Consider the following 22,183-nt stretch of genomic DNA (forward strand, 5'->3'; position numbering starts at 1 on the left):
ATGCTTGGAATCAGGATTAGAGAGTCTAATCTCGCCTGCCATTTATATGCAATTTGTCAGTGTTAAATTCTAGTTCTTTTCATTTTTCAGTTTTGTTTCACTAATATCTCAGTTATGTTTTACTAACATATTTGCGCATGGTAAAGCAGCAATTCAACAGTATTTATTTGCATATGGTGAGTCAATTTGCAAAAGAGTATTTATTGAGTAATTCATTCCTTCCTAACTGATGTGAATTATACCTTTATCAATGATAAAACATTGCCTATGTGTGGCTCTTCTTCCAGATTTTTCATTGTGTTCTCTGAAGCTTTATATTTTAGTTCCAGTATTGCCCCGTTCTCAATAATGCAGTTAGATGCCATTGGACATAATTGTTTTTATTACTTTCATAAATATTTTCTTTGCATTCTAGTATGATGGAAACTTTCTCTGTCTTGGTTTTAAATTTTAAGCGACTTCTTACCATACAAGGTTATTCCAAGCTCTAAGGTCCTTGTGCTTGTCTCCTGCATAAGGACCTGGAAGACCACTCCTGCCACATTCCCCTGAACAGGTGTCCCTGAAGCAGAAGGGAGACCAGAGTCCCATGCCCTAGTCATTTCCTGAAAAAGATGGAAGTGAGGCCAAAACAACCACTGAGAGGGGAGATGGTTCTACTTCTGATTGCGAGTATTATAAACAAATATTCAAACATACTTATTAAAACAGTGGGAAAATCTGTAGAGGCATTATTGTAAGTTTACCATCAATCTACTATACTTGTTTGACCATCTATTAATCCAGCTATCAATCTAAGTACATTGCAGAAATATGTTTTTAGTTTTGGTATGTATTGTTACAGCCCAGTGGGTCCCTTTCTTATCACCCAACGTAGGCCAATATGCTAAGACAGCAGTTTTTGAAGCAGAAACTGTTTTATTTTGTAAGGTATTAGGTTACTAGATGTGAGGACTTTCTCAAATCCATCTCGCTGACTATATGGGAGAAAATTATTTAAAAGATTGTTTCGTGAGCAAAGGGCCAGGCAATTGGGTCTGTTTACTGGCAGGGGATGAACTCATATAGATTACCTTCTCATTTTAGAGATTTCCTGGATCAGGCATCACCAGGCTGTTGGATCTGTTCTCACTCATATGCATGATCTGGTTGTTGTCAGAGGTCTGAAAGGTACTTCTAAGACAAGTCTCAGGCTTTCTAATTGCAAGATGATCTGTAGAAGTACACGTCTTTGGGCTTTACAGTAGCAATGTTACTTATAGAAGTCGCGGGGGCAGTCACAAATTTTGCACCTGTCAGGGAAGATAGTGACATTAAGCAGTAACTTCTGGCTACATCTATTCTTCTATACAAATCAGATTTAGATTGTTATTTATACGTTATGGCTCTATGTCATTTTAATATAAATGGTTTCTTTGCCCCCTGGAGTTGATGGTACCTCCTTCTTACAATGTGAGCTAGTGGGGTTAAAAAGGGTCTATAGTTGCTCTGGCTTGTTTCTGCTGAAAGGGATGTAGGTTTAGCTGGACCTGGGGTGAGAGGAAAGAAACAACTTTGGAGCTGTCTGTAGGTACTCACAGATGGCGGGCCTGTGACCCAAAGTTTGTATGACAAAGACATTTGTGCTCTTATCAACTTCCTTAGTATATTTAAGGAAGCAGTATAGGATCAGGTAAATAAGGAGCTCTGTCAGAAGCAGTGAGAACCCCAACTTTGAAAGGCCCTGTAGAACTGATCTGAACCTTGGGGAATCCAGGTGAATAGCCCTGTCCAGGTGAACAGCTTGTGGGAAATCTTTCATACTCAGATTGCAGCTTCTGAGGTATTCACATAGGTGCCGCAAGAAAATGCCATGAAGTCTACGTTGAACAGTTTGATGAGAATATTTCAGATTGTACATGAAACCTGCACATTGTACCCCTCGATTGCACTAATGTACACAGCTATGATTTAACAATAAAAAAATAAATAGTAAAGTGTCTCAAGAATGGAAGAAAAAGTACCCAATGTACTCACCCTTATTATGAAACTAATGTAGGACCTTCACATGAAAGCTATAACCCAGTTACAACCTAAGAATAGGGAGAAGGGGGAAAGGGAGGGGAGGGAGGGGCGAGGTAGGTGGAGGGAGGGGGATTAATGGGATTACACCTGCGGTGCATCTTACAAGGGTATAAGTGAATCTTAGTAAATGTGGAATGTAAAGGTCTTAGCAAAATAACTAAGAAAATGCCAGGAAAGCTATGTTAACTAGTGTGATGAAAATGTGTCAAACGGTCTATGAACCAAGTGTATGGTGCCCCATGATCATACTAATGTACACAGCTATGATTTAATAAAAAAATTAAAAAAAAATAACAGAACTGGTTTGAGTTAAGAGGATAATTGTAAGATAGTAATGCTTTTTGTGATGATAATTTTTACTTAAATACATAGTTAAAAGATAACAATGAAAAAAATTAATTAATTAAAAAAAACAAAAACAGTTTTTCATTACAAATAAAAAAACAGGAAAACTAGCTGGGCATCACGGTAAACAAACAAACAAACAAACAAACTGAACAAACTACCCTTTTTAGCCAACTGAAAATCTAGACCTGCTGATTATCGAGGACTACCTGTGCCAGTGAGTTAAGAGATTTTAATTAGGCCTTAAGGATTTTTGCAATTTCCTTGGTAGACAAGTTTCTGTTCAGGATGGCAGACAAATTTCTGATCGTTTATTTGTTAGTGTAAAATCCATAGCTATGAGCCATTATTCCTAAAAGCCTTTGCTGCCAAGTTTTCTGATAACCTTTTAGCACCACTCTTTTAAGTCCATGGGTCAGAAAGTGGACACTTTCATTGTTAGGGAGGATGATGAAATGGATTATGAAGTGACCTAGCAAGCAAGAGCCTTCTCTGGGCAGGAGCACAACATTGGGCTCACTCTGGTGATGGAGGGTTAGACCTCATGCTGAGAACATTTATCCCAGCAGTGCACATGTAATGCCTCTGAGGGTGTACTCATTTATAAGTTTATTAATATTGAGTTTAGCCAAAAGGACCATGGTATTCACAAGCTTTCTGAAACCTATCTACGTGGTATTTCAAGCATTATCTGATTGTATAGAGCCAACCCTTCTTATCCCAATTCTCATCTGATTCTGATTACATTTGTTAGTTCAGTAAGTTAGGGATGGAGCTGATCCCATGACCACTGCTCTCTGCCAATCTTGAATATTTGGAATAAATCAAAAGATGGGGTAGGAGAATCTTGATAGGTGACCAACTGAACTTGAAAGGTTTTTAAGGACAGAGGAAGATTAAAGTGAATGCTCATATGAGGGACATTAAGAAGTCAGCAAAAGGGTCACAGATGGCAGATGTTTGCATTGGTTGGATTGGGATGAGTGCTGACAAATCAAACAAACAGATTTCCCCTGGTTGCAATATTCTGGGATAGTCTACCTACTGTGTTGTCATTCTATTCTAGGCTTTGTGACAAAGTAATGAAGGGTAAAGAGTAACTAAGGTCACAGTGCAAAAAGATGGGATCCTGGAAGCCTATCAATAAGCTTCAGTGCTAGGAATGTCTAAATAGAGGGAGAAGAGGAACTATTCCTGAGTGATATAAGATGTCTAGGATGCAAAGGATTCCAGCAATAATGATAATCAGACATCAATAAAATAAATGTAAGGATTATGCAACTGGGAGGGAATGGAAGATGGGGGTAGGTATCTTAACCTTTCTATGCAGGGCAACAATGATGATAAAGATTCTTATGATGCTCAAAATCAGGATAATCAGAAGAAATATCATTTAACCTGTATTAAAAAATTACTTACCTTGGATTTTTCTTGAAGAAATTCTTAAGGTGTTATAGGGGCTCACGTATCCACTTTTGGTTTTTCTCACTAGGACAAGAGTCAGGCAGGTCTGGCTTCACTTTACTATGACAAATCCACAGCTCAACTCCCATGAGTTTGTCAGAGGAGTTGGCCACTGGCAAGACCTCATAGGGCCCCTCCACTGGGGCCTTAGTTTTTCATGGGGATATTGATTTCTCTAGTTTAAGCAGTACCCAGTATCCAGGCTGGATGTAGTGTAGTGAAATGTTCACTGAAAACTACAACCCTCTACAAGGAAACTCGTAAATAGCACTTAGAGTGAGATCTATGGATGGTGTATATGTAATGGCATGTAATTCTTTTACAAGTAAGATGCTGGGTCGCTCACATAGAATTCCAAAAGGGCTCAACTTTTGCCCAGTTTAGGGGCCACTCTAATTCTAAGTAGGGCGATAGGGAGTGTTTTTATCACAGGTTATATTAGTTTCTTGGCAGATTTTAGATAAGGTTTTCTTTTTCTTTTTTTTTTTTTTTGGCCGGGGCTGGGTTTGAACCCGCCACCTCTGGCATATGGGACTGGCGCCCTACTCCTTGAGCCACAGGCGCCGCCCTAGATAAGGTTTTCTTAATACTTTGGTTCATCTTCTCAGTTATTCTGGTGGACTATGGTCTCCAGGCTGTATGGAGATTCCAAGTTACACTGAGCATGTGGGATTCATTCTGTATGATTTGGGCCACAAAGGTAGCATCATTATCCTTCTCAATAAAACCAGTATTCCAAGTTGAGAAATAATTTATTTTATTAAGAACTTAATTGCTTTAGAAACTCTGGCAGGGAAAGGCCTTGACCCAGCCTGAGAAGATATATATGAAAAGAGGCTGATACTTGAAATTTCCAGCTTCCTTTGTCTTCACAGTCGTTTATTGGCCCTTTCCCACTGGGATAAACTCCTGTTCAGTGCTAGGGATGAGGAGGGTAGTTTTAGGCTTGTTTTGAGCATAGAAATGTAGGCAGAAATATAATGTAGGTTGACATTCCAGAGGACTTGTGCAAAAACTGCCTCAGTCTCATCCCCACTTCTGATTCAGCACACCTACAGTAGCAAGAGAGGTCAGAATGTTCAGCAGAATAGACAAGAAACTAGTTTGGGAATATCTGTGTAGAAATTAGCATCTTAGTGGAGATAGGATATCAGTGGAGTTGGAAGGCAGTTAAAAATTGCCCTTAAGCTGAGACAATCTAGCCTGAAGGCTGTAACCATAACCATTCCTCTCTCATCCCCTAAGGCAGCTTTGTTTGTTACCTATTTAGTTCTGCCCTTAAAAATTGTTCTCAGATTTGGTGCCTTATTGTCCTTCACCCTTATGATCTTTTTCATAATCAAAAGACCAGCTGCATGATTGACTCATGAGATTACACATACACCCTAAAATTCTAGTAAAAACCTCCCGAGACTTTGGTTTGAAGCAACACCTACCTGCCTCACTACAGGCTGGAACAGTGTTCATCACTCCCGACCTCAGCCGATTATTTCACTGAAATTTCCACATCTGAATTTCTTGCATCGTTCCTCTCTGTGCTCCCATAATTCTGGTGGTCAGGAAAGCCCCAGCTTGGGGAATTCTGAGTCCACCATGGTGCGGCTTCCTCCTGTACGCACAACACAGAGGACCATTTTTCTATAATTTTTCAAATGGTTCTTTTCATATGTGGATCAATGATTTATTTATGCATTCATTTCAGTGTGTCCTCCCTGCCCTAATGGGTGGAGCCATAAACATTCTTAGCAATGTCATTCCTAAGGTTTGTCACTACCAGAACTATTCCTATCTCATTGAATATTCACCCACCCTGAATTCTGTGGTTGGGGTCACCTGGTTGGGGCCATTTGATTAATGGTCCCCAACTGAATACTCTTTTGAGGTGTCTCTTTTTGTCAGGTGTCTGGGTCCCAGGATTCCTATCTTGGATGGGGTACCTGAGGGAAGTTCACATTGGGGTCCTGAAATTCCTTGAGTCAAAAAGCAGCTGCCAAAAGGTTGGCCAGCTCTTTCATTTTCCATAACTCTCTCTTCTCTATTACCTCATCCAGATTAGTGAACACCTTAAGATCAATTTTTACTAAGTGACATGTAGGCATGCCCCAGACCTCACCCAACTTTTGTAATTTCCTCTGGATTTCAGGAATAGTTTTTCTCATGAAAGTCATAGTTATCATTTTAGAATTTACTGTTGCTTACAGATCAATATCCAAATATGCTTCAAAAATCGGTGCTAAGAATTCTGAGAAGCCCTCCATAGGCTTCTGCTTAATTTCTTACCCTTTCTGAAGACTTCACTATGGCTCAGTCAAGAAGACCCGCTCTCACCCATTACCTTGTGTCCACTGGATCACTTCCTTTTTGAGCAAAATTTGAGTTTTGAAGTGCTATTCTGATCATCTTCTTATCTGGTCCCTTTCTTTCCAAGGTTAGGAGAGGAAGGGAGGTCCTGGGCTCTAGCCCTACTTCTGGCTTTCCTGCTGCCTGGTAAGTATGTTGCACTGGTCAGTACTCAGTGAGTTTGTTTTGCGCAGGGTTCCATACTAAGGAATTCCTCATTTTTTTTTATGTTGTTCCCCTTGGATCTCTTTCAACATGGAAGGGACAATGATATCAGCCACCAGGAAAATTGAGTCAGCTGTTGCTATCACTTGTGATGTTCAATAAAGTACTAACTACATCCATTGGTACTGTTACCAGAAGGACAAGGCCTGAGAACACCTCTTCCACTACGACTTTCTTGTTTCCAGGAAGGTGGTGAAATCAGGGAAGAGTCCAGAAGAATACCGTATTCACAAATGCTCAAAGAGGAGTTGTAAATTGCCACCAGTAGAAAGTGACTCTAGTGTGTAATACTGTACCACCTGAATGAAGAACAGTGATTCAGATCTGCCCTCTTCCGCAGGGAAAATATGATTGTGTCTGGTCCTGGTATACAAGGTAGCCCAGTCCTTGTCTCACTTGTTGGCCCAACCTTCTTCTGTCCTAATAGAGGAATCATAATCCCCAATTATACATCTACTCCCCTGTCAGCAGCTGCACCCTACCAACCCCAGGACTCTCCTAGAGCCTAAGCTGCCTTCTCCAGGCCTTATCTAAGCACTCTGGCTGATAGCATGGACTTCTATGATCTTTCAGGGGGTGGTGGACACCCAATCTCTGCTTCCTACGAGAGCTAAGGGCTCAGAGAACTGATGTGCAAAGGGAGACATTTAGCAGAATATTGTGGGAAGGCTGGTTGAACACTATGAGTAATGCTATCCTTTGCACTAGCAATACTAGGTCTGGCTTATGCATATATATATATCCAACAATAAATATATAAACAATAAATATATATTTATTGTTGGATTCATTGAGGGTACAAGAAACTATGTTACACTGATTGCATTTGTTAGGTAAAGTCCCTCTTATAATTGTGTCTTGCCCCCAAAAGCTGTGTCACACACCAAGAACTCACCCCCCTCCCTCCTTCCCTCTCTCTGCTCTTCCTTTCCCCACCCCTTCCTCCTTTTTTCTCTCTTTGCTCTCCCCTTCCTCCACCCCACCATGCCATTAATTGTCATTAATTGTTCTTATATCAAAATTGAGTACATAGAATTCATGCTTCTCCATACTTGTAATGCTTTAATAAGAATAATGTGTTCCACTTCCATCCAGGTTAATACAAAGGCTGTAAAGTCTCAATTTTTTTTAATGGCTGAATAGTATTCCATGGTGTACATATACCACAGCTTGTTAATCCATTCCTGGGTTGGTGGGCATTTAAGCTGTTTTCACATTTTGGTGATTGTAAATTGAGCTGCAGTAAACAATCTAGTGCAAATGTCCTTATGATAAAAGGATTTCTTTCCTTCTGGGCAGATGCCCAGTAATGGGATTGCAGGATCAAATGGGAGGTCTAGCTTGAGTGCTTTGAGGTTTCTCCATACTTCCTTCCAGAAAGGTTGTACTAGTTTGCAGTCCCACCAGCAGCGTAAAAGTGTTCCCTTCTCTCCACATCCACACCAGCATCTGCAGTTTTGAGATTTTGTGATGTGGGCCATTCTCACTGGGGTTAGATGGTATCTCAGGGTGGTTTTGATTTGCATTTCTCTAATAATAAGGGATGATGAGCATTTTTTCATACGTTTGTTAGCTATTTGTCTATCTTCTTTAGAGAAGGTTCTGTTCCTGTCTCTTGCCCTTTGATATATGGGATTGTTGGCTTTTTTCATGTGAATTAATTTGAGTTATCTATAGATCCTAGTTATCAAGCTTTTGTCTCATTCAAAATATGCAAATATCCTTTCCCATTGTTTAGGTTGTCTATTTGCTTTGGTTGTTGTCTCCTTAGCTGTACAGAAGCTTTTCGGTTTAATGAAGTCCCATTTGTTTATCTTTCTTGTTGTTGCAATTGCCACAGCAGTCTTCTTCATGAAGTCTTTCCCCAGGTCATCTTCCTGTGTTTTTCCTATGCTTTCTTTGAGGATTTTTATTGTTTCATGCCTTAAATTTAAGTCCTTTATCCATCTTGAATCAATTTTAGTAAGTGGAGAAAAGTGTGGGTCCAGTTTCAGTCTTTTACATGTGGATATCCAGTTCTCCCAGCACCATTTATTGAATAGGGAGTCTTTCCCCCAAAGGCAAGGTGGCCGTAAGATGTTAGTTTCATTTCCTGGTTTTCTGTTTTATTCCAAATGTCTATGTCTCTATTTTTGTGCCAGTACCATGCTGTCTTGACCACTATGGCTTTGTAGTACAGCCTAAAATCTGGTATGCTGATGCCCCCAGCATTGTTTTTATTACTAAGAACTGCCTTAGCTATATGGGTTTTTTTCTGGTTCCATACAAAACACAATCATTTTTTCCAAATCTTGAAAGTACGATGTTGGTATTTTAATAGGAATGACATTGAATAGGTAGATTGCTTTGGGAAGTATAGACATTTTAACAATGTTGATTCTTCCCAGCTACAAGCATGGTATGTTCTTCCACATGTTAATATCCTCTGCTATTTCCTTTTTTAGGGTTTCATAATTTTCTTTATAGAGGTCCTTCACCTCTTTTGTTAGGTATATTCCTAGGTATTTCATTTTCTTTGAAACTATGGTGAAGGGAGTTGTGTCCTTAATTGGCATATACAAAGGCAACTGACTTGTGGACATTGATTTTATATCCTGAGACATTACTGTATTATTTTATGACTTCTAGGAGTCTTGTGGTTGAGTCTTTGGGGTTCTCTAAGTATAAGATCATGTCGTCAGCAAAGAGGGAGAGTTTGACCTCCTCTGCTCCCATTTGGATTCCCTTTATTTCCTTGTCTTGCCTAATTATATTGGCTAGAACTTCCAGCACTATGTTGAATTGTAAAGGTGACAGAGGACAACCTTGTCTGGTTCCAGTTTTAAGAGGAAAAGCTTTCAGTTTTACTCCATTCAGTAAAATATTAGCTATGGGTTTGTCATAGATAGCTTTAATCAGTTTCAGAAATGTGTGCCGGCTCACTCACTTTCCAAATTTCACTCTTTCTCTTCCTTTCTCCCCCCACTTTTTCTCTCATCTTAAGATGTACAACAAAACGTTTCAGAAACTTATTTCAAATAATTCTATGTATGTTTATGCCAATTTTGATATATAGCTCATCCTTTTTATCAGTTCGTACTTTGCAGGTTTTATTATTTCATTTTGCTTTGTATATGTCTTATGTAGGTAAGAGATGTGTGTTGTTCTGAAGTCAAAATCATAAGAGAAGATGCATTTAAAAATTCTTCCCTCAATCCTGGATTTCTCTTTCCTCTTCTGTCCCTCACCTTACAGGTGACAATATTTTTGTCAGTTAAGTTGGATGTTTTCACTTTTTTTTGTTACTTATTTAGAAGAGGTCTTTACCATATCTGCAGTATATATTGTTTCTCCTCAGTTTAACATTCATATTTTTATTTTGGTGTCCTGGTTTTATACGTTTTAATTAATGTTTCACTTTCTTTTTATTGATTTTACTTGAATACATGTCCAAACTTCACGATTAGCCAGACAATGCATTTCCTTCTTTTAATAGTCTTACTCAGTTATTATTTCATGTTTCTCTCATGACCCATCTGGCATTTTATTCTAGCAATTCTTTCTGGATTTTCCATTGTGTTCAATGAAGTTTCACATCCTGATGTCAGCATTACCCTTTCACTGCTACAGCTTTATAGTTCCTTTAGAGTCCATGGGATCAGTTTCCTTTTACCTTGTTAAGTTATTATTATTAGTATTATTGCATTCTAGTATGATGGCCATTCTTGCTTTTCTCATTTTTAACTGTAAGACTTTTCCCACAGCAAGGATATTTGAGGCCTTGAACTTGTCTCCCTCCTCCATACGGATTTGGAGGGCTCAGCTCCAGGGCTTCTCCTTTGGGAGCCTCATGTCCCTGCACATGTGGCTCTTGAGAGAGAGGGGGGAATCAACCAGAGTCTGCCACCCTTCCCACTCCTAGCAGTTGTGACAGCAGAAAAGAATTACCTGAGAGAGGCCATAATAGCCACTAAGAGGGACACTGTAGAACTTTTTATTGTGAGCATTTTAAACACACATCCAAACGTATTTATTAACATAGTTGGGGGGAATCTATACAGGCATTACTGTATTTTTATCACCAATGTACTCTAATTCTATGACCACCTATTAATACAGCTATATTCAGGTACTTTAAAGCATGTAGTTTCTGAGGGTATGATTACCAAATAAATATGGATGTCCAGGAAAATTGTTATTTCAAACAAACACCAAATGCCTTGTTAGTTTCAATATGTATCAAATATTTCACCGCATGATTCCATGTTCATTTATTCACTTAATTATTTTTCACTATATCTCACAATCCTACTTGAGGGTGTCTTTTTAACTGAGGATGAACAGAAATACTCTTAAAATGGATTTGCATCTCTCTCTCTCATGCACACACACATACAAACACACACACACAAACACTCATTTACCTTTGAGTGGGGTCAAATGAAGACCAATGCACCTTTCCCTAATTCCTTTTAATCAAACACATTTAGGCTCTTTCAGAGTTGATGCTGGTAGCTTCCTGAAAGTATTATTTTTGTATTCCAATTTTTTTATTGTTAAATCATAGCTGTGTACATTAGTGCAATCAAGGGATAAAATGTGCTGGTTTCATATACAATCTGAAATATTCTCATCAAACTGTTCAACGTAGCCTTCATGGCATTTTCTTAGTTATTGTATGTAGACATTTGTATTCTGCATTTAGTAGGTTTCGCCTGTACCCATTCTAAGATGCACCAGCGGTGTGGCCCCACCCATTACCTTCCCTCCAGCCTAACCTTCCCCCTCCCTTCCTCTTCCTTAGCCCTTTCCTCATAGTCTTGTGCTATAGTTGGGTTATAGCCTTCATGTAAAAACTATAATTTAGCTTCATAGTGGGGCTGAGTACATTGGATACTTTTTCTTCCATTCCTGAGATACTTTGCTAAGAAGAGTATGTTCCAGCTCCATCCATGTTAGCATGAAAGAGGTAAAGTCTCCATCTTTCTTTAAGGCTGCATAACATTCCATGGTATACATGTACCACAATTTGCTAGTCTATTTGTGGGTCGATGGGCACTTATTGTATTCCAATTTTATGGATTTTAATCAGTATTTTATTTTCTGTTCTCTACCTTACTTGAATACATGTATAAAGTTCATGATTATCCTCAAAGAAATGCATGTTTTCCTTTATTATTTTTACTCATTCATTATTTCATGTTCATATCATTGATCCATCGAGTATTTTAGATAATAACTGCAGAAATAATAATAATGACTTGTAAATTGGGGCACTCATTATCTGGGAGTTAGTACACGAAGCACTTTACATGTATTATCTTATTTAATTTACACAGAAACCTTAGGAACAGTTCAAAGTACACTCGAATTCAATTTAACAGATGAGCAGTTCACACAAGGACAACTTCAATAATGTTCCCAAGGTCATCAAATTTAAAGTGATAGAAATTTCTCTCAAGTTCTGTGGTTCAGGAAAAATGAGAAATGTTAATTTGGTTTGCATTTTTCTTATATTAAAAGTAGTAGTGTTATTTGATAAATATACTGATTAATGTTTCATTTGTGAAATCCCTTGTTATACTTCTTGCCCATTCTTCCATTAGAATATTAATTTTTTGCTTTGCTTTGTAAGAATTATTGTATACAACTTTAGATATATTAACCATTTGTGATAGGTGTTAACATTTTCCCTTATTTGCTGTTATTTGTGTTTGGCATCTTACGGGAAACAGAAGTTTGGATATTACCTTTTAATGGAATCTATCAGGTTTTTTTTTCTTTTGAGACAGAGTTTCATTATGTTGCCCTTGGTGGAGTGCTGTGTGTACTCTACCATCTGTGTTACTCTTGCATATGTATTACTGTCGTTTTACTATCAATATCTCATACTTGTTTGACCCCCATTAATCCAGCCATCAGTCCAAGTACCTTGCAGGAATCAGTAGAGTTTCTGAGGGTATATATATCAAATTAAATATAGAATGCCCAGGTCAATTGGTATTTCTGATAAACAACAAGCAAGTGTTAATTCCACATATGTATCAAATTTTGCATTACAAATAAGACAGCATACTTCTTGTTTTTTTTTCATTAATTTTTACTACATCTTACAGTTCTGTTTGAAGTTGTCTAATTCAAAAGCTTTCTCAGGGTTGGTAGTGATTTCCCAGAAGTGTACTTACTGATGGATGAAGGAAGGTAATTGAAAAATAAAGAAGCTTCACAAAAAGGCAAGACCATGCTGGAAGCTGCAGCATATTGAAGAAACTCTGGAGTTCAAGGGAGGGAGTCTGACTCAGGACTGCTCACCCCGCAGGGCCCAGGCACGATGCACCCAGGCCAGCTTCCTGCCATCCCTGCCCTCCACCTGCTGCAGTCCCAACCTCCCCATGCTCCTTCTCTTCTGGAGATGGCTGCTCTCAGCTGCCACCGGAGGGCGCTGGAGAAGTGGGTGTTAGCAGAGAAGGCGGGGCGGCTCTGCAGGTCCTCCCAGGCCCTAACTCATTTTGGGTAGACAGCTTGGAGGTTTGTAAGACAGATCACAGTCACTTGTCTCTGCCTGTGGCTCAGTGAAGAAGAGCAGCTCCCACCCACTGCCTTCCATTCCAGGGATCACTTCCTTTTTGAGTAGAACTTGGGTTTGGAGGGGCTGTTTTGCTCCTCTTATCCCCTGATTCCTTTCTTTCCAAGGCAAAGAGGAGAAGACATGTGGTGGGCTCCTGCCCTGCTTCTGGCTTTCCTGCTGCCTGGTAAGCATATTGCAGTGGGCGATGTTCATGGAGTTGGTTTGTTTTGCACAGGTGCTTTACTAAGGAAATCCTCATTATTTTTTTGTTGTTATTCCCATTGTAGCCAGTCAGGTATCTTTGAACTTGGAAGGGAAAATGATGTCAATCACCAGGAAAACCAGGTCAGCTGTTGATATCACTTGTCATATTGAACAAAGTTCCTCCTATATTCACTGGTACCTGTTCCAGGAGGGCAAGGCCCCACGACACCTTCTCTACTATGATGTTTCTAACTACAAGTTGGTGGTGGAATCAGGAGTCAGTGAAGAAAAATACAATCCTTTAGTAGGCACAGGAAAGAGTTTTAAGTTGCGACTGCAACATTTGGAAGCAAGAGACTCTGGAGTGTATTACTGTGCCAGCTGGGTGACACGGTGACTCAGACCTGCCCTGTGCCACACTGAAAACCTTCCTTGTGGCTGCTCCTAATACACAAGGTAGACCAGCCCTTATCTCTCTGCCCTGACTTCACTGGATTCTCAACAAAGAGAAACCCTGACCTCAAGGCCTAACCACCTTGTTACATTCCCTTCCTCCATAGCAGCTACACCCTGACCAAGACCCATCCCTAGGACTGTCCTACAGATAGAAGTATAATACCTTCTCCTGGCCTTGACCAGTGCTCTAGCTGACAACATGGTTCTTTAGCTGTTTTAGAGTTTGACGGAGATCCATGCACTCTGCTTCCTGGGCCAGTTAAGGGCCTAGAGTGTTGATCTCTAAAGTGAGACATTTAGGAAAGCACCGTGGGAAGTTTAGTTGTACTGAATCCTTTATCCAGTCAGTCATTGTTCTGAAATCAACACTGGGAATGGTGCTTGTTCATTGTACAAATAGTAATATGAACAATATTATCATTTCCACTATCAACAGGAGGTCTTGGGCAAGGCTGTGCATGTTGAGAAGACTTTCCTCGCTCTCTCCATTCTTTTTTTTTTTTTTTTTTGAGACAGAGCCTCAAGCTGTCACCCTGGGTAGAGTGCTATGGCATCACAGCTCACAGCAACCTCCAACTTCTGGGCTCAAGCGATTCTCCCGCCTCCGCCTCCCAAGTAGCTGGGATTATAGGCACCCACCACAACACCCGGCTATTTTTTGCTTGCAGCCGTCATTGTTGTTTGACGGGCCCGGGCTGGATTTGAACCTACCAGCTCCGGTGTATGTGGCTGGTGCCTTAGCCACTTGAGCTATAGGTGCAGAGCCGCTCTTTCCATTCTTGTTTCTCTGTCACTGCCTCTCTCTTTCTCTCTCCTTTCCTTTTCAAATCTTGGGTGACATGATACTCCAAGACTCACTCTATGAGTCCTATATCAACCTAATCTCCAAACCCAACACAGACACAACATAAAAAGCTGTTATAGATCAGTATCTCTAATGAACATAGATGTAAAAATTCTTAATAAAATACTGGCCAAGTGGATTAACAACACTTGAAAAGATTATTCATCATTATCAAGTGGGATTCATCCCAGGGATGCAAGCATGGTTCAACATACACAAAGCAATCAATATGATACATCATGTCAATAGAATGAAGGACAAAACCATATGAACTTGGGAATTGATGCTGAAAAAGCTTTCGATAAAATTCAACACTTCTTGATAATAAGAACTCATTAAAACTGGGTGTAAAAGGAACTTACTTCAACACAATAAAAGTAATAGATGTCTTTTATACTTAGATAGTTAGATAGAATGAACAATATTTCATAGCACAGCAAAGTGACTATAATCAACAATTAGTTATAACAAAATAACAAAAATAGTGGAATTTGAATGTTCCTAATACAAAGAAATGATAAATGTCTGAGCTGATGGATACCCTTATTTTTCTGGTTTAATTTATTTACTTTGTATGCCCAAACATCACATGTACCCTATAAGTATATACAAATATTATGTACCCATAACAATTTAGATTAAAAATATAGTAGTTAATTTAAATTAAAAGTTTAATCTCTAATTTTCTTTCCTCCTATACTGTTAGTTGTGTTGTGTCCACTTCTGTTTTAACTATATTTTCAGTAATAAGTCCAATTTATTAGTCTTTTCAAAAGACCAGCATTTTAATTTATTTATGAATGATGCATATTTGATCATTCTTGTGCTTATTGTTTCCTTCCTTCCACTTTCTTTTTTGGCATAATTTTTCTATTTTTCTGTTTCTAACTTTTTGGATTAAATACCAGATAAATAGTTTTGAGACTTTTCACACTCTAATGTATCTGTATCTATAACACAAAGAAAATAAAATAATTAGGAATATTCTCAACCAAGATTGTAAGGAGTCTACAAAGATAACGATGAAACACTGATGAAAGAAATTGCAGGTGACAGAATCAAATGGAAATACATAATGAAACCTTGTTAAAATGTGCATACTGCCCAAAGTAATCTACAGATTCAGTGCAATCCCCCTCAAAATACCAATGTCATCCTTCACAGATAGAGAAAGGATAATTCTATGTTTCATTTGGGACCAAAAAAAGAGCCTAAATAGAAAGAAATTTTAAGCAAAAAAAAAAAAAAAAAAAAAATCTGGAGGCATCATATTACCTGACTTCAAATTACACTACAAGACAATACAGGCAGACCCTAGGTCATGAACAAGATGGTTCTGTAGGTTTGCTCTCAAATTCCTGAGTGCAATTAGTCAGATGTTTGTAACTCAGGGACTGCCTACATAACTAAAAAAGTGTGCTATTGATATAAAAATATACACAGATTAATGGAACATAATAGAGAATTCAGAAATAAAACCATCTACCTGCAACCAACTGATCTTACAACAAAGCACATAAGAACATACACTGGGGAAAAGAAGCCCTATTCAATAAATGGTGTTGGGAACATGAGATTGCCCCACACTCAAGAATAAAATAGGACCCCTAGTTCTTCTCACCTCTAAAAATTAATTAGAGAATGAAAAAATATTTAAAGGTATGGCATAAAACCATAAAATTATAGAAGAAAGTGTAAGAAAAGCTCTTCTAAATATTAGCCCATGCAAGGAATTTATGACTAAGACCTCCAAAGGCAATTAGACAACAGCAAAAATAAATAAATCTGAATAAATTAAAAGGCTTCAGCACAACATGGAAATAATCAATAGAGCAAATAAATGCCTACAGAATGGGAGAAAATATTTGCAATTTATACATATGATAAAGGGCTAATATCCAGAATCTACAAAGAAGTCAAACAATCCATCAATAGCAACAACAAAATAACCCCATTAAACAGTGGACAGAAGCTTTTCAGAAGAAGATAGACAAATGGCCAACAAATACAGGAGAAAAATGCTCAACATCACTAATCATCAAGGAAATGTAAGGTAAAACCTTAATGAGGTAGCAGAATGGCTATTCTTAAAAAGTCCAAACACAACAGATATTGTCATGGAGTCACAGACAAATAAACACTTATGCTCCATTGGCAGGACTTCAAATTAGAGCAGACTCTCTGGGAAACAGGATGGAGACACCTCAAAGAACAAAAAAGTAGACCTACCATTAATCCAACCCCTCTATTAGGTATCTACCCAAAGGGAAAGAAGTATTTTATCAGAAAGATGCCTACACTTGAATGTTTACTGCAGCACAATTCACAGTCTCAGAAGTGTGGAATCTACCTAAGTATTTACCAGTTCATGGGAGGATCAACAAAATGTGATACACACACACACACACACACACACACACACACATACACACACACCTTGGAGTACTACTCACAAAAAACATTAATTAATGTCTTTTGCAGCAATTTGGACGATACCGGAGACCATTCTCCTAAGTGAAGTATGTCAAGAACGGGAAAGCAAACACCACCTGTACTCTCCAATTATTTGGAACTAATTGATGGGCACACATAGGTGCATGGAGGAATAAAAACTATTTGAAATGAAGAAGAGGGAGAGAGGAGGAAAGGATGGGTCAAAACTACCTAATGAATATACAAACACTGTTTGGGTGATGGGCGCACTGACAGTCTTGAATTAGCCATTGTAAAAGCTACCCACATAACAAAAATATTTGTATTCCTTTACTGTTTGACACAAAAAAATTTAAAAGACATGAATAGCTATAAATATCCTTTTAAGGAACGCTTTAACTATTATAGTTCAAGTTTTAATGTGTAGTTTGTTGTAGAACTTCCATTATAATTTCTTCTTCACCACATGAAAGTTACAGAACTTCGTGGATCTTAACATCAGCTGATAAGTAAAAGAAAGTTATAAAACTGGGTTTATTGTTTCCTAGAATATGTTTTATGGTTCAGTCTTGGAATATATGTGTATACATTTTAAACTACATTTTAATACTTACTTCATTTGGAAATTTTTTCCTCCCTCCCTCCCTCCCTTCCTTCCTCCCTTCCTCCCTCCCTCTTAACATATGGCCCATTTATTAACTATTCTAGATTTCTACTTGAATGTCTGGAATTTGCTTAGTTGGAGCTCTCATGTATATATATTAAGCCTCTTTATCTAAACTGCAATAGTTTGGGAATTTCAGTTTCAACGGAGAGAAACTCAATTGCAAAGTCTTTGCTAAACATAGACAATGTAGTGCTTGTACACGTATATCCAAATTAAAGTAAGGCAGGGAGCAGTACAGACTTTGGGATTGAGGCAACTTGGACTGGAAAGTGTCAAAACCACCCTCTTGCCCATCTCTTCATCTCTTATCTCAGCCCTTGTGCACATGCCCATCCACATGTCCTTGGCTGCCCTATGTGTCAAGAACTGTGGCTGCGGTCACCCTTGCAGACCCGTCTCTCAGATGATCATCCACAAGGATGGAGGAGATTTCCTTTAATCTCCACTTTGGAAAAACTGGATGGTAATTGACTTACTTGGATGAAATGATGGTTTGTGTTATCACTACTGTGCACAAGTGGCTGATATACCTATTAAAGTGTCAAATTGGGTGAGTATCACACTCTGGGGGGTGGGTGGGGGGAAGGAAACTCCACCAGAACAGTGTAAGGTGGAGAAAGAAGAGCTCCCCAAAGAGGGAAAATCCTGGCAACAAGAAAGGGAGGAGGAAGTACGGGAGAGACAAATAACTAGTGTCTACTATTTAATCCAAGACATGATTTTACAGTGTAATTACACACACGCATGTGTGCACACAAATACACATTATCTCATTTTAGACAATTTGTAGATTTTTATATTCATGTTCATACAAATCATACATTTTTGTTATGATTATTTATAGTTTGTTCTTGCTGTTTTGCCATAAAAAGAATATTTGTTCCTTTGCATTTTGTAAGTGTCTGTACTTAATATATAACAAACTTAATGGTTGTTATGCAAATTACTTTGCTTCTTTATATTTATAACACTTGATGAAATCTCAAATTTTCTCTTTCTAAAACAAATTTTTATTTTAATTATAGTGTTAGGAATATACAATAGTTGTGTCTCATTATAGGGTACCTATGATGTTTTGATATAGGCATACAATGTGAATTAATCAAATCATGGTAATTTATGTATTCATAACCCCAGATGTTCAATATTTCTTTTGGAAGGGACATTCCAATTCCACTTTGTAGTTATTTAAAGTATATCCTAACTTATAGTCAAATATAGTTACTTTGTGGAACTATCAAATATTGTTCATTCCATCTAACTCTCTAACTATATTTTTGAACCCATTAACCATCTCCTCCTTATTCCCCTTCCCTGCTCCCCTTCTCAGTCTCTGGTAACTATAATCCATTCTACTCTCTGTCTCCATGAGATCAGTTGTTTGTAATATTTAGCTCCCACATGTGAGTGAGAGTGTGAGATGTGTCTTTCTGTGCTCAGATTATTTAACTTTACATAATATTCTCCAGTTTAATCCATGTTGTATCAAAAGGCAGAGTTTCATTCATTTTTATTGCTATATGGTATTTCACGGTGTATATGTACCACAATTTCTTTGTGCATTCACCTGTTGATGGACACTCGATTTCATATCTTGACTATTGTGACTAGTGCTGCAATAAACATGGGTGTGCAGGTACCTTTTCAATATACTGAATCCCCTCCTTTGGATGTACACCCAGCAGTGGGATTGCTGGGTCATATGGTAGTCCTGTTTTTAGTTGTTTTTTTTTTTTTTTTTTGCTACGAAGTGTGTTTTATTTTCATTAATCATCAAGCAATTTTCTGTAACATCCCAGGGCAAACTGGAGAATTTGGCAGTCCAATTAGGGGGTCCCCTTAAAGACCCACCGGCCAATGGCACCAGCGTGGAGTGTCCAGGTTCACAGTGCAGCTTGTGGCTCATGTCTATCTTGCAGGTGTCTCTTCCTCCACATCATGCCTGGGGTCTCGAGATGACGGGGACAGGGAATCCTTTAGACTCAGGAAATTTCACTCGCTTCTCCTGCTCAGTGGTCTCTTTGGTCGGCAGGGTATTCTTCTCCTGCGTTTCGGTTTTCTTCAGCTTGGCTTTATCCAAGCTGGCGATTTCCCCCACGTCCAGTTTGTCTGCCATTTTCTTAAAACAATCCTTGGCGTCAGATTCCGAGCCCGGGGTCCTGGCTGCAGTTGCTGCACAAGAGACCCTGTTTTTAGTTTTATGAGTGAAGTCAGTACTGTTCTCCACACTGGTTGCATTACTTTACATTCTCACTGACAATGTAAGGAGGTCCCCTTTTCTCCACATCCTCACCAGCAGTCGTTATTGCTTGTCTTTCTGATAAAAAGCCATTCTAACTGGGATTAGATGATACCTCGTTGTAGTCCTCATTTGCATTTCTCTGATGACTAAAGACATTGAGAATTTTTTTTACATGTCTGTTGGAAATTTGTATGTATTCTTTTGAGAAATATCTATTTAGATTATTTGCCCATTTTTAAATTGGATTTTTAATTTTTTCCTATGGAATTATTGGAGCTCTTATATACTAGTTAATAATCCCTTGCCAAATAGGCAATTTGCAAATATATTCTCCCACTCTGTGGGTTGTCTCTTCACTCGGTGGATTATTTCTTTGGCTGTGCTGAAGCATTTTAGCTTGATGTGATTCCATTTGTCCAATGCTGCTTTGATTTTTCTGAGCGTTGGGCGTATCATTCAAGAATTCCATATATCTTTCCAAAAGGAATGTATTAATTTGCATTCCCACCAGCAGTGCAGAAGTGTTCCCTTTTCTCCACATCCACACCAACTTCTCTGGTCTTGAGATTTTGTGATATAGGCTAGTCTCACTGGAGTTAGATGATATCTCAAAGTAGTTTTGTTTGCATTTCTCTGATGATTAAAGATGATGAGCATTTTTTCATATGTCTGGAGGCCGTGCGCCTGTCTTCTTCAGAGAAGTTTCTCTTCAAATCCCTTGCCCAGCCTGTGATGGGATTCCTTATTTTTTTCTTGCTAATGCGTTTGAGTTCCAGGAAGGCTATGTTAACCATTGTGATGAAAATGTGTCAAATGGTCTATGAAGCGAGTGTATGATGCCCCATGATCATATCAATGTACACAGCTATGATTTAATAAAAAAAAAAATTAAAAAAAAAAAAAAAAGAATTCCTTGCCCAGACCAAAGTCCTGAAGTGTTTCTCCACCATTTTCTTTAAATGGTTTCATAGTTTCAGGTCTTAGATTTAATCTTTAAACCACTTTGATTTTATTTTTGTATATGGTGAGAAATAAGAGTCTTATTTCATTATTGTGCTTGTGAATATCCAGTTTCTCCGGCAACATTTATTGAAGATACGGTCCTTTCCCCACCATATATTCTTGACACCTTGGGCAAAGGTAAGTTTGTTACAGATGTGTGGATCTGTTTTTCTGCCAGAACCATGCTGTTTAGGTTACTACACCTGTGTAGTGTGACTTGAGGTCAAGGAATGGGAGTCCTCCAGTTTTGTTAGTTTTTCTCAACTTTCTTTTCTTTCAGTTGTTTTCAGGGAGTTAAAATTGGCACAAATCTAAAATGTCAACTTCCAGAAGACAGAGATGAGGATACTTTATATTTTGTAAAATATCCAGCTAAGACTTTAAAAATGAAGCTGTTCACAGCTATGAGCTGAAACCTAAGCCTTAGGAACATTTGATGTGTGTTTCCCTGACAAGGCACCTGCTCAGGGTGTGTGAGGTGCTGTGGCTGAAAATGATACCCAGTCTTCTACTTCAAATATAGCAAATTTCATAAAGATGAAGGAGAGGCCACTTACTACTATGGTTGTTGAACCTTCTGGGCATTAAGCCCTCACTTTCCTGACTTTCCTGCCCTCTCCTCGGGTCACAGGATGTCGTCCTTGGTGGAAGATTTCATCTTCTTTTCTCACTGGACCCTCAGGTGCTTCCCACTCATTCCAACTCTTGAAGAGAGAGCAAAGAAATTCTTTAATGGTGAGTCCTTAAATAGCATGTATTCACATGTATTTCTCTTCTTTGCTTACAGCTTGTTTTGGACAGTTGAAATTGCAAAAACCTGAAATATTAATTTATGAGGACAAAATTTAAAAAGTCCAAGTACTGTACAGGGTGATATCCATTCACTTACTGAAGCACAGCCTGAGACACTTTCCTCAACAACATTGCCTGGTCGAATTCAAAGAGGTGCTGTGGCCCAATGTGATGTTCCTGCGTTCATATTAAAATGTAATATAATTCCCAAGAAGAGGAGATTAGGTATTTATGAGCTTGCTGGAATCACAATTATGGTTGCCAAGATGACACAGAATCTCTCTCAGGCCTGTGCCCACTGACTTCCATTCCACACAGCCTGAGCTGGGATCTCTGGTTAGCCTCCTCTCCCCAGGACTTCCCCTCAAGGTTCTGACCTTGGATAAGGTTCACTCTCTCAGACCTAGAGAAATAAGCACATTATGTGTCTCTGTCCCAAGATTTCCTATACATTTATGTGGTTCACACTCAAAGCCTGAATCAGTGAACATCAACAAAGATACTGGTTATTTCACACATTTTATATACTCATCAGAATAATTTTGCAATGTAATCCTT

The 22,183-nt window shown here is 38.6% G+C and overlaps 1 gene segment (V, D, J or C); it reads left to right on the top strand.

Moving 5' to 3' along the window:
* Positions 1-12,974: 12,974 nt before the first annotated feature.
* The window catches only part of LOC128559986 (T cell receptor gamma constant 1-like), a 44,937-nt gene continuing 35,728 nt past the window's right edge, over positions 12,975-22,183 (top strand). Inside the window, 1 exon segment of the C gene segment in view lies at positions 12,975-13,169. Coding sequence covers positions 13,127-13,169 — 43 coding nt within the window.

The sequence above is a fragment of the Nycticebus coucang genome, chromosome 11, assembly GCF_027406575.1.
Source record: "Nycticebus coucang isolate mNycCou1 chromosome 11, mNycCou1.pri, whole genome shotgun sequence".
In the NCBI taxonomy this organism is placed as follows: Eukaryota; Metazoa; Chordata; class Mammalia; order Primates; family Lorisidae; genus Nycticebus; species Nycticebus coucang.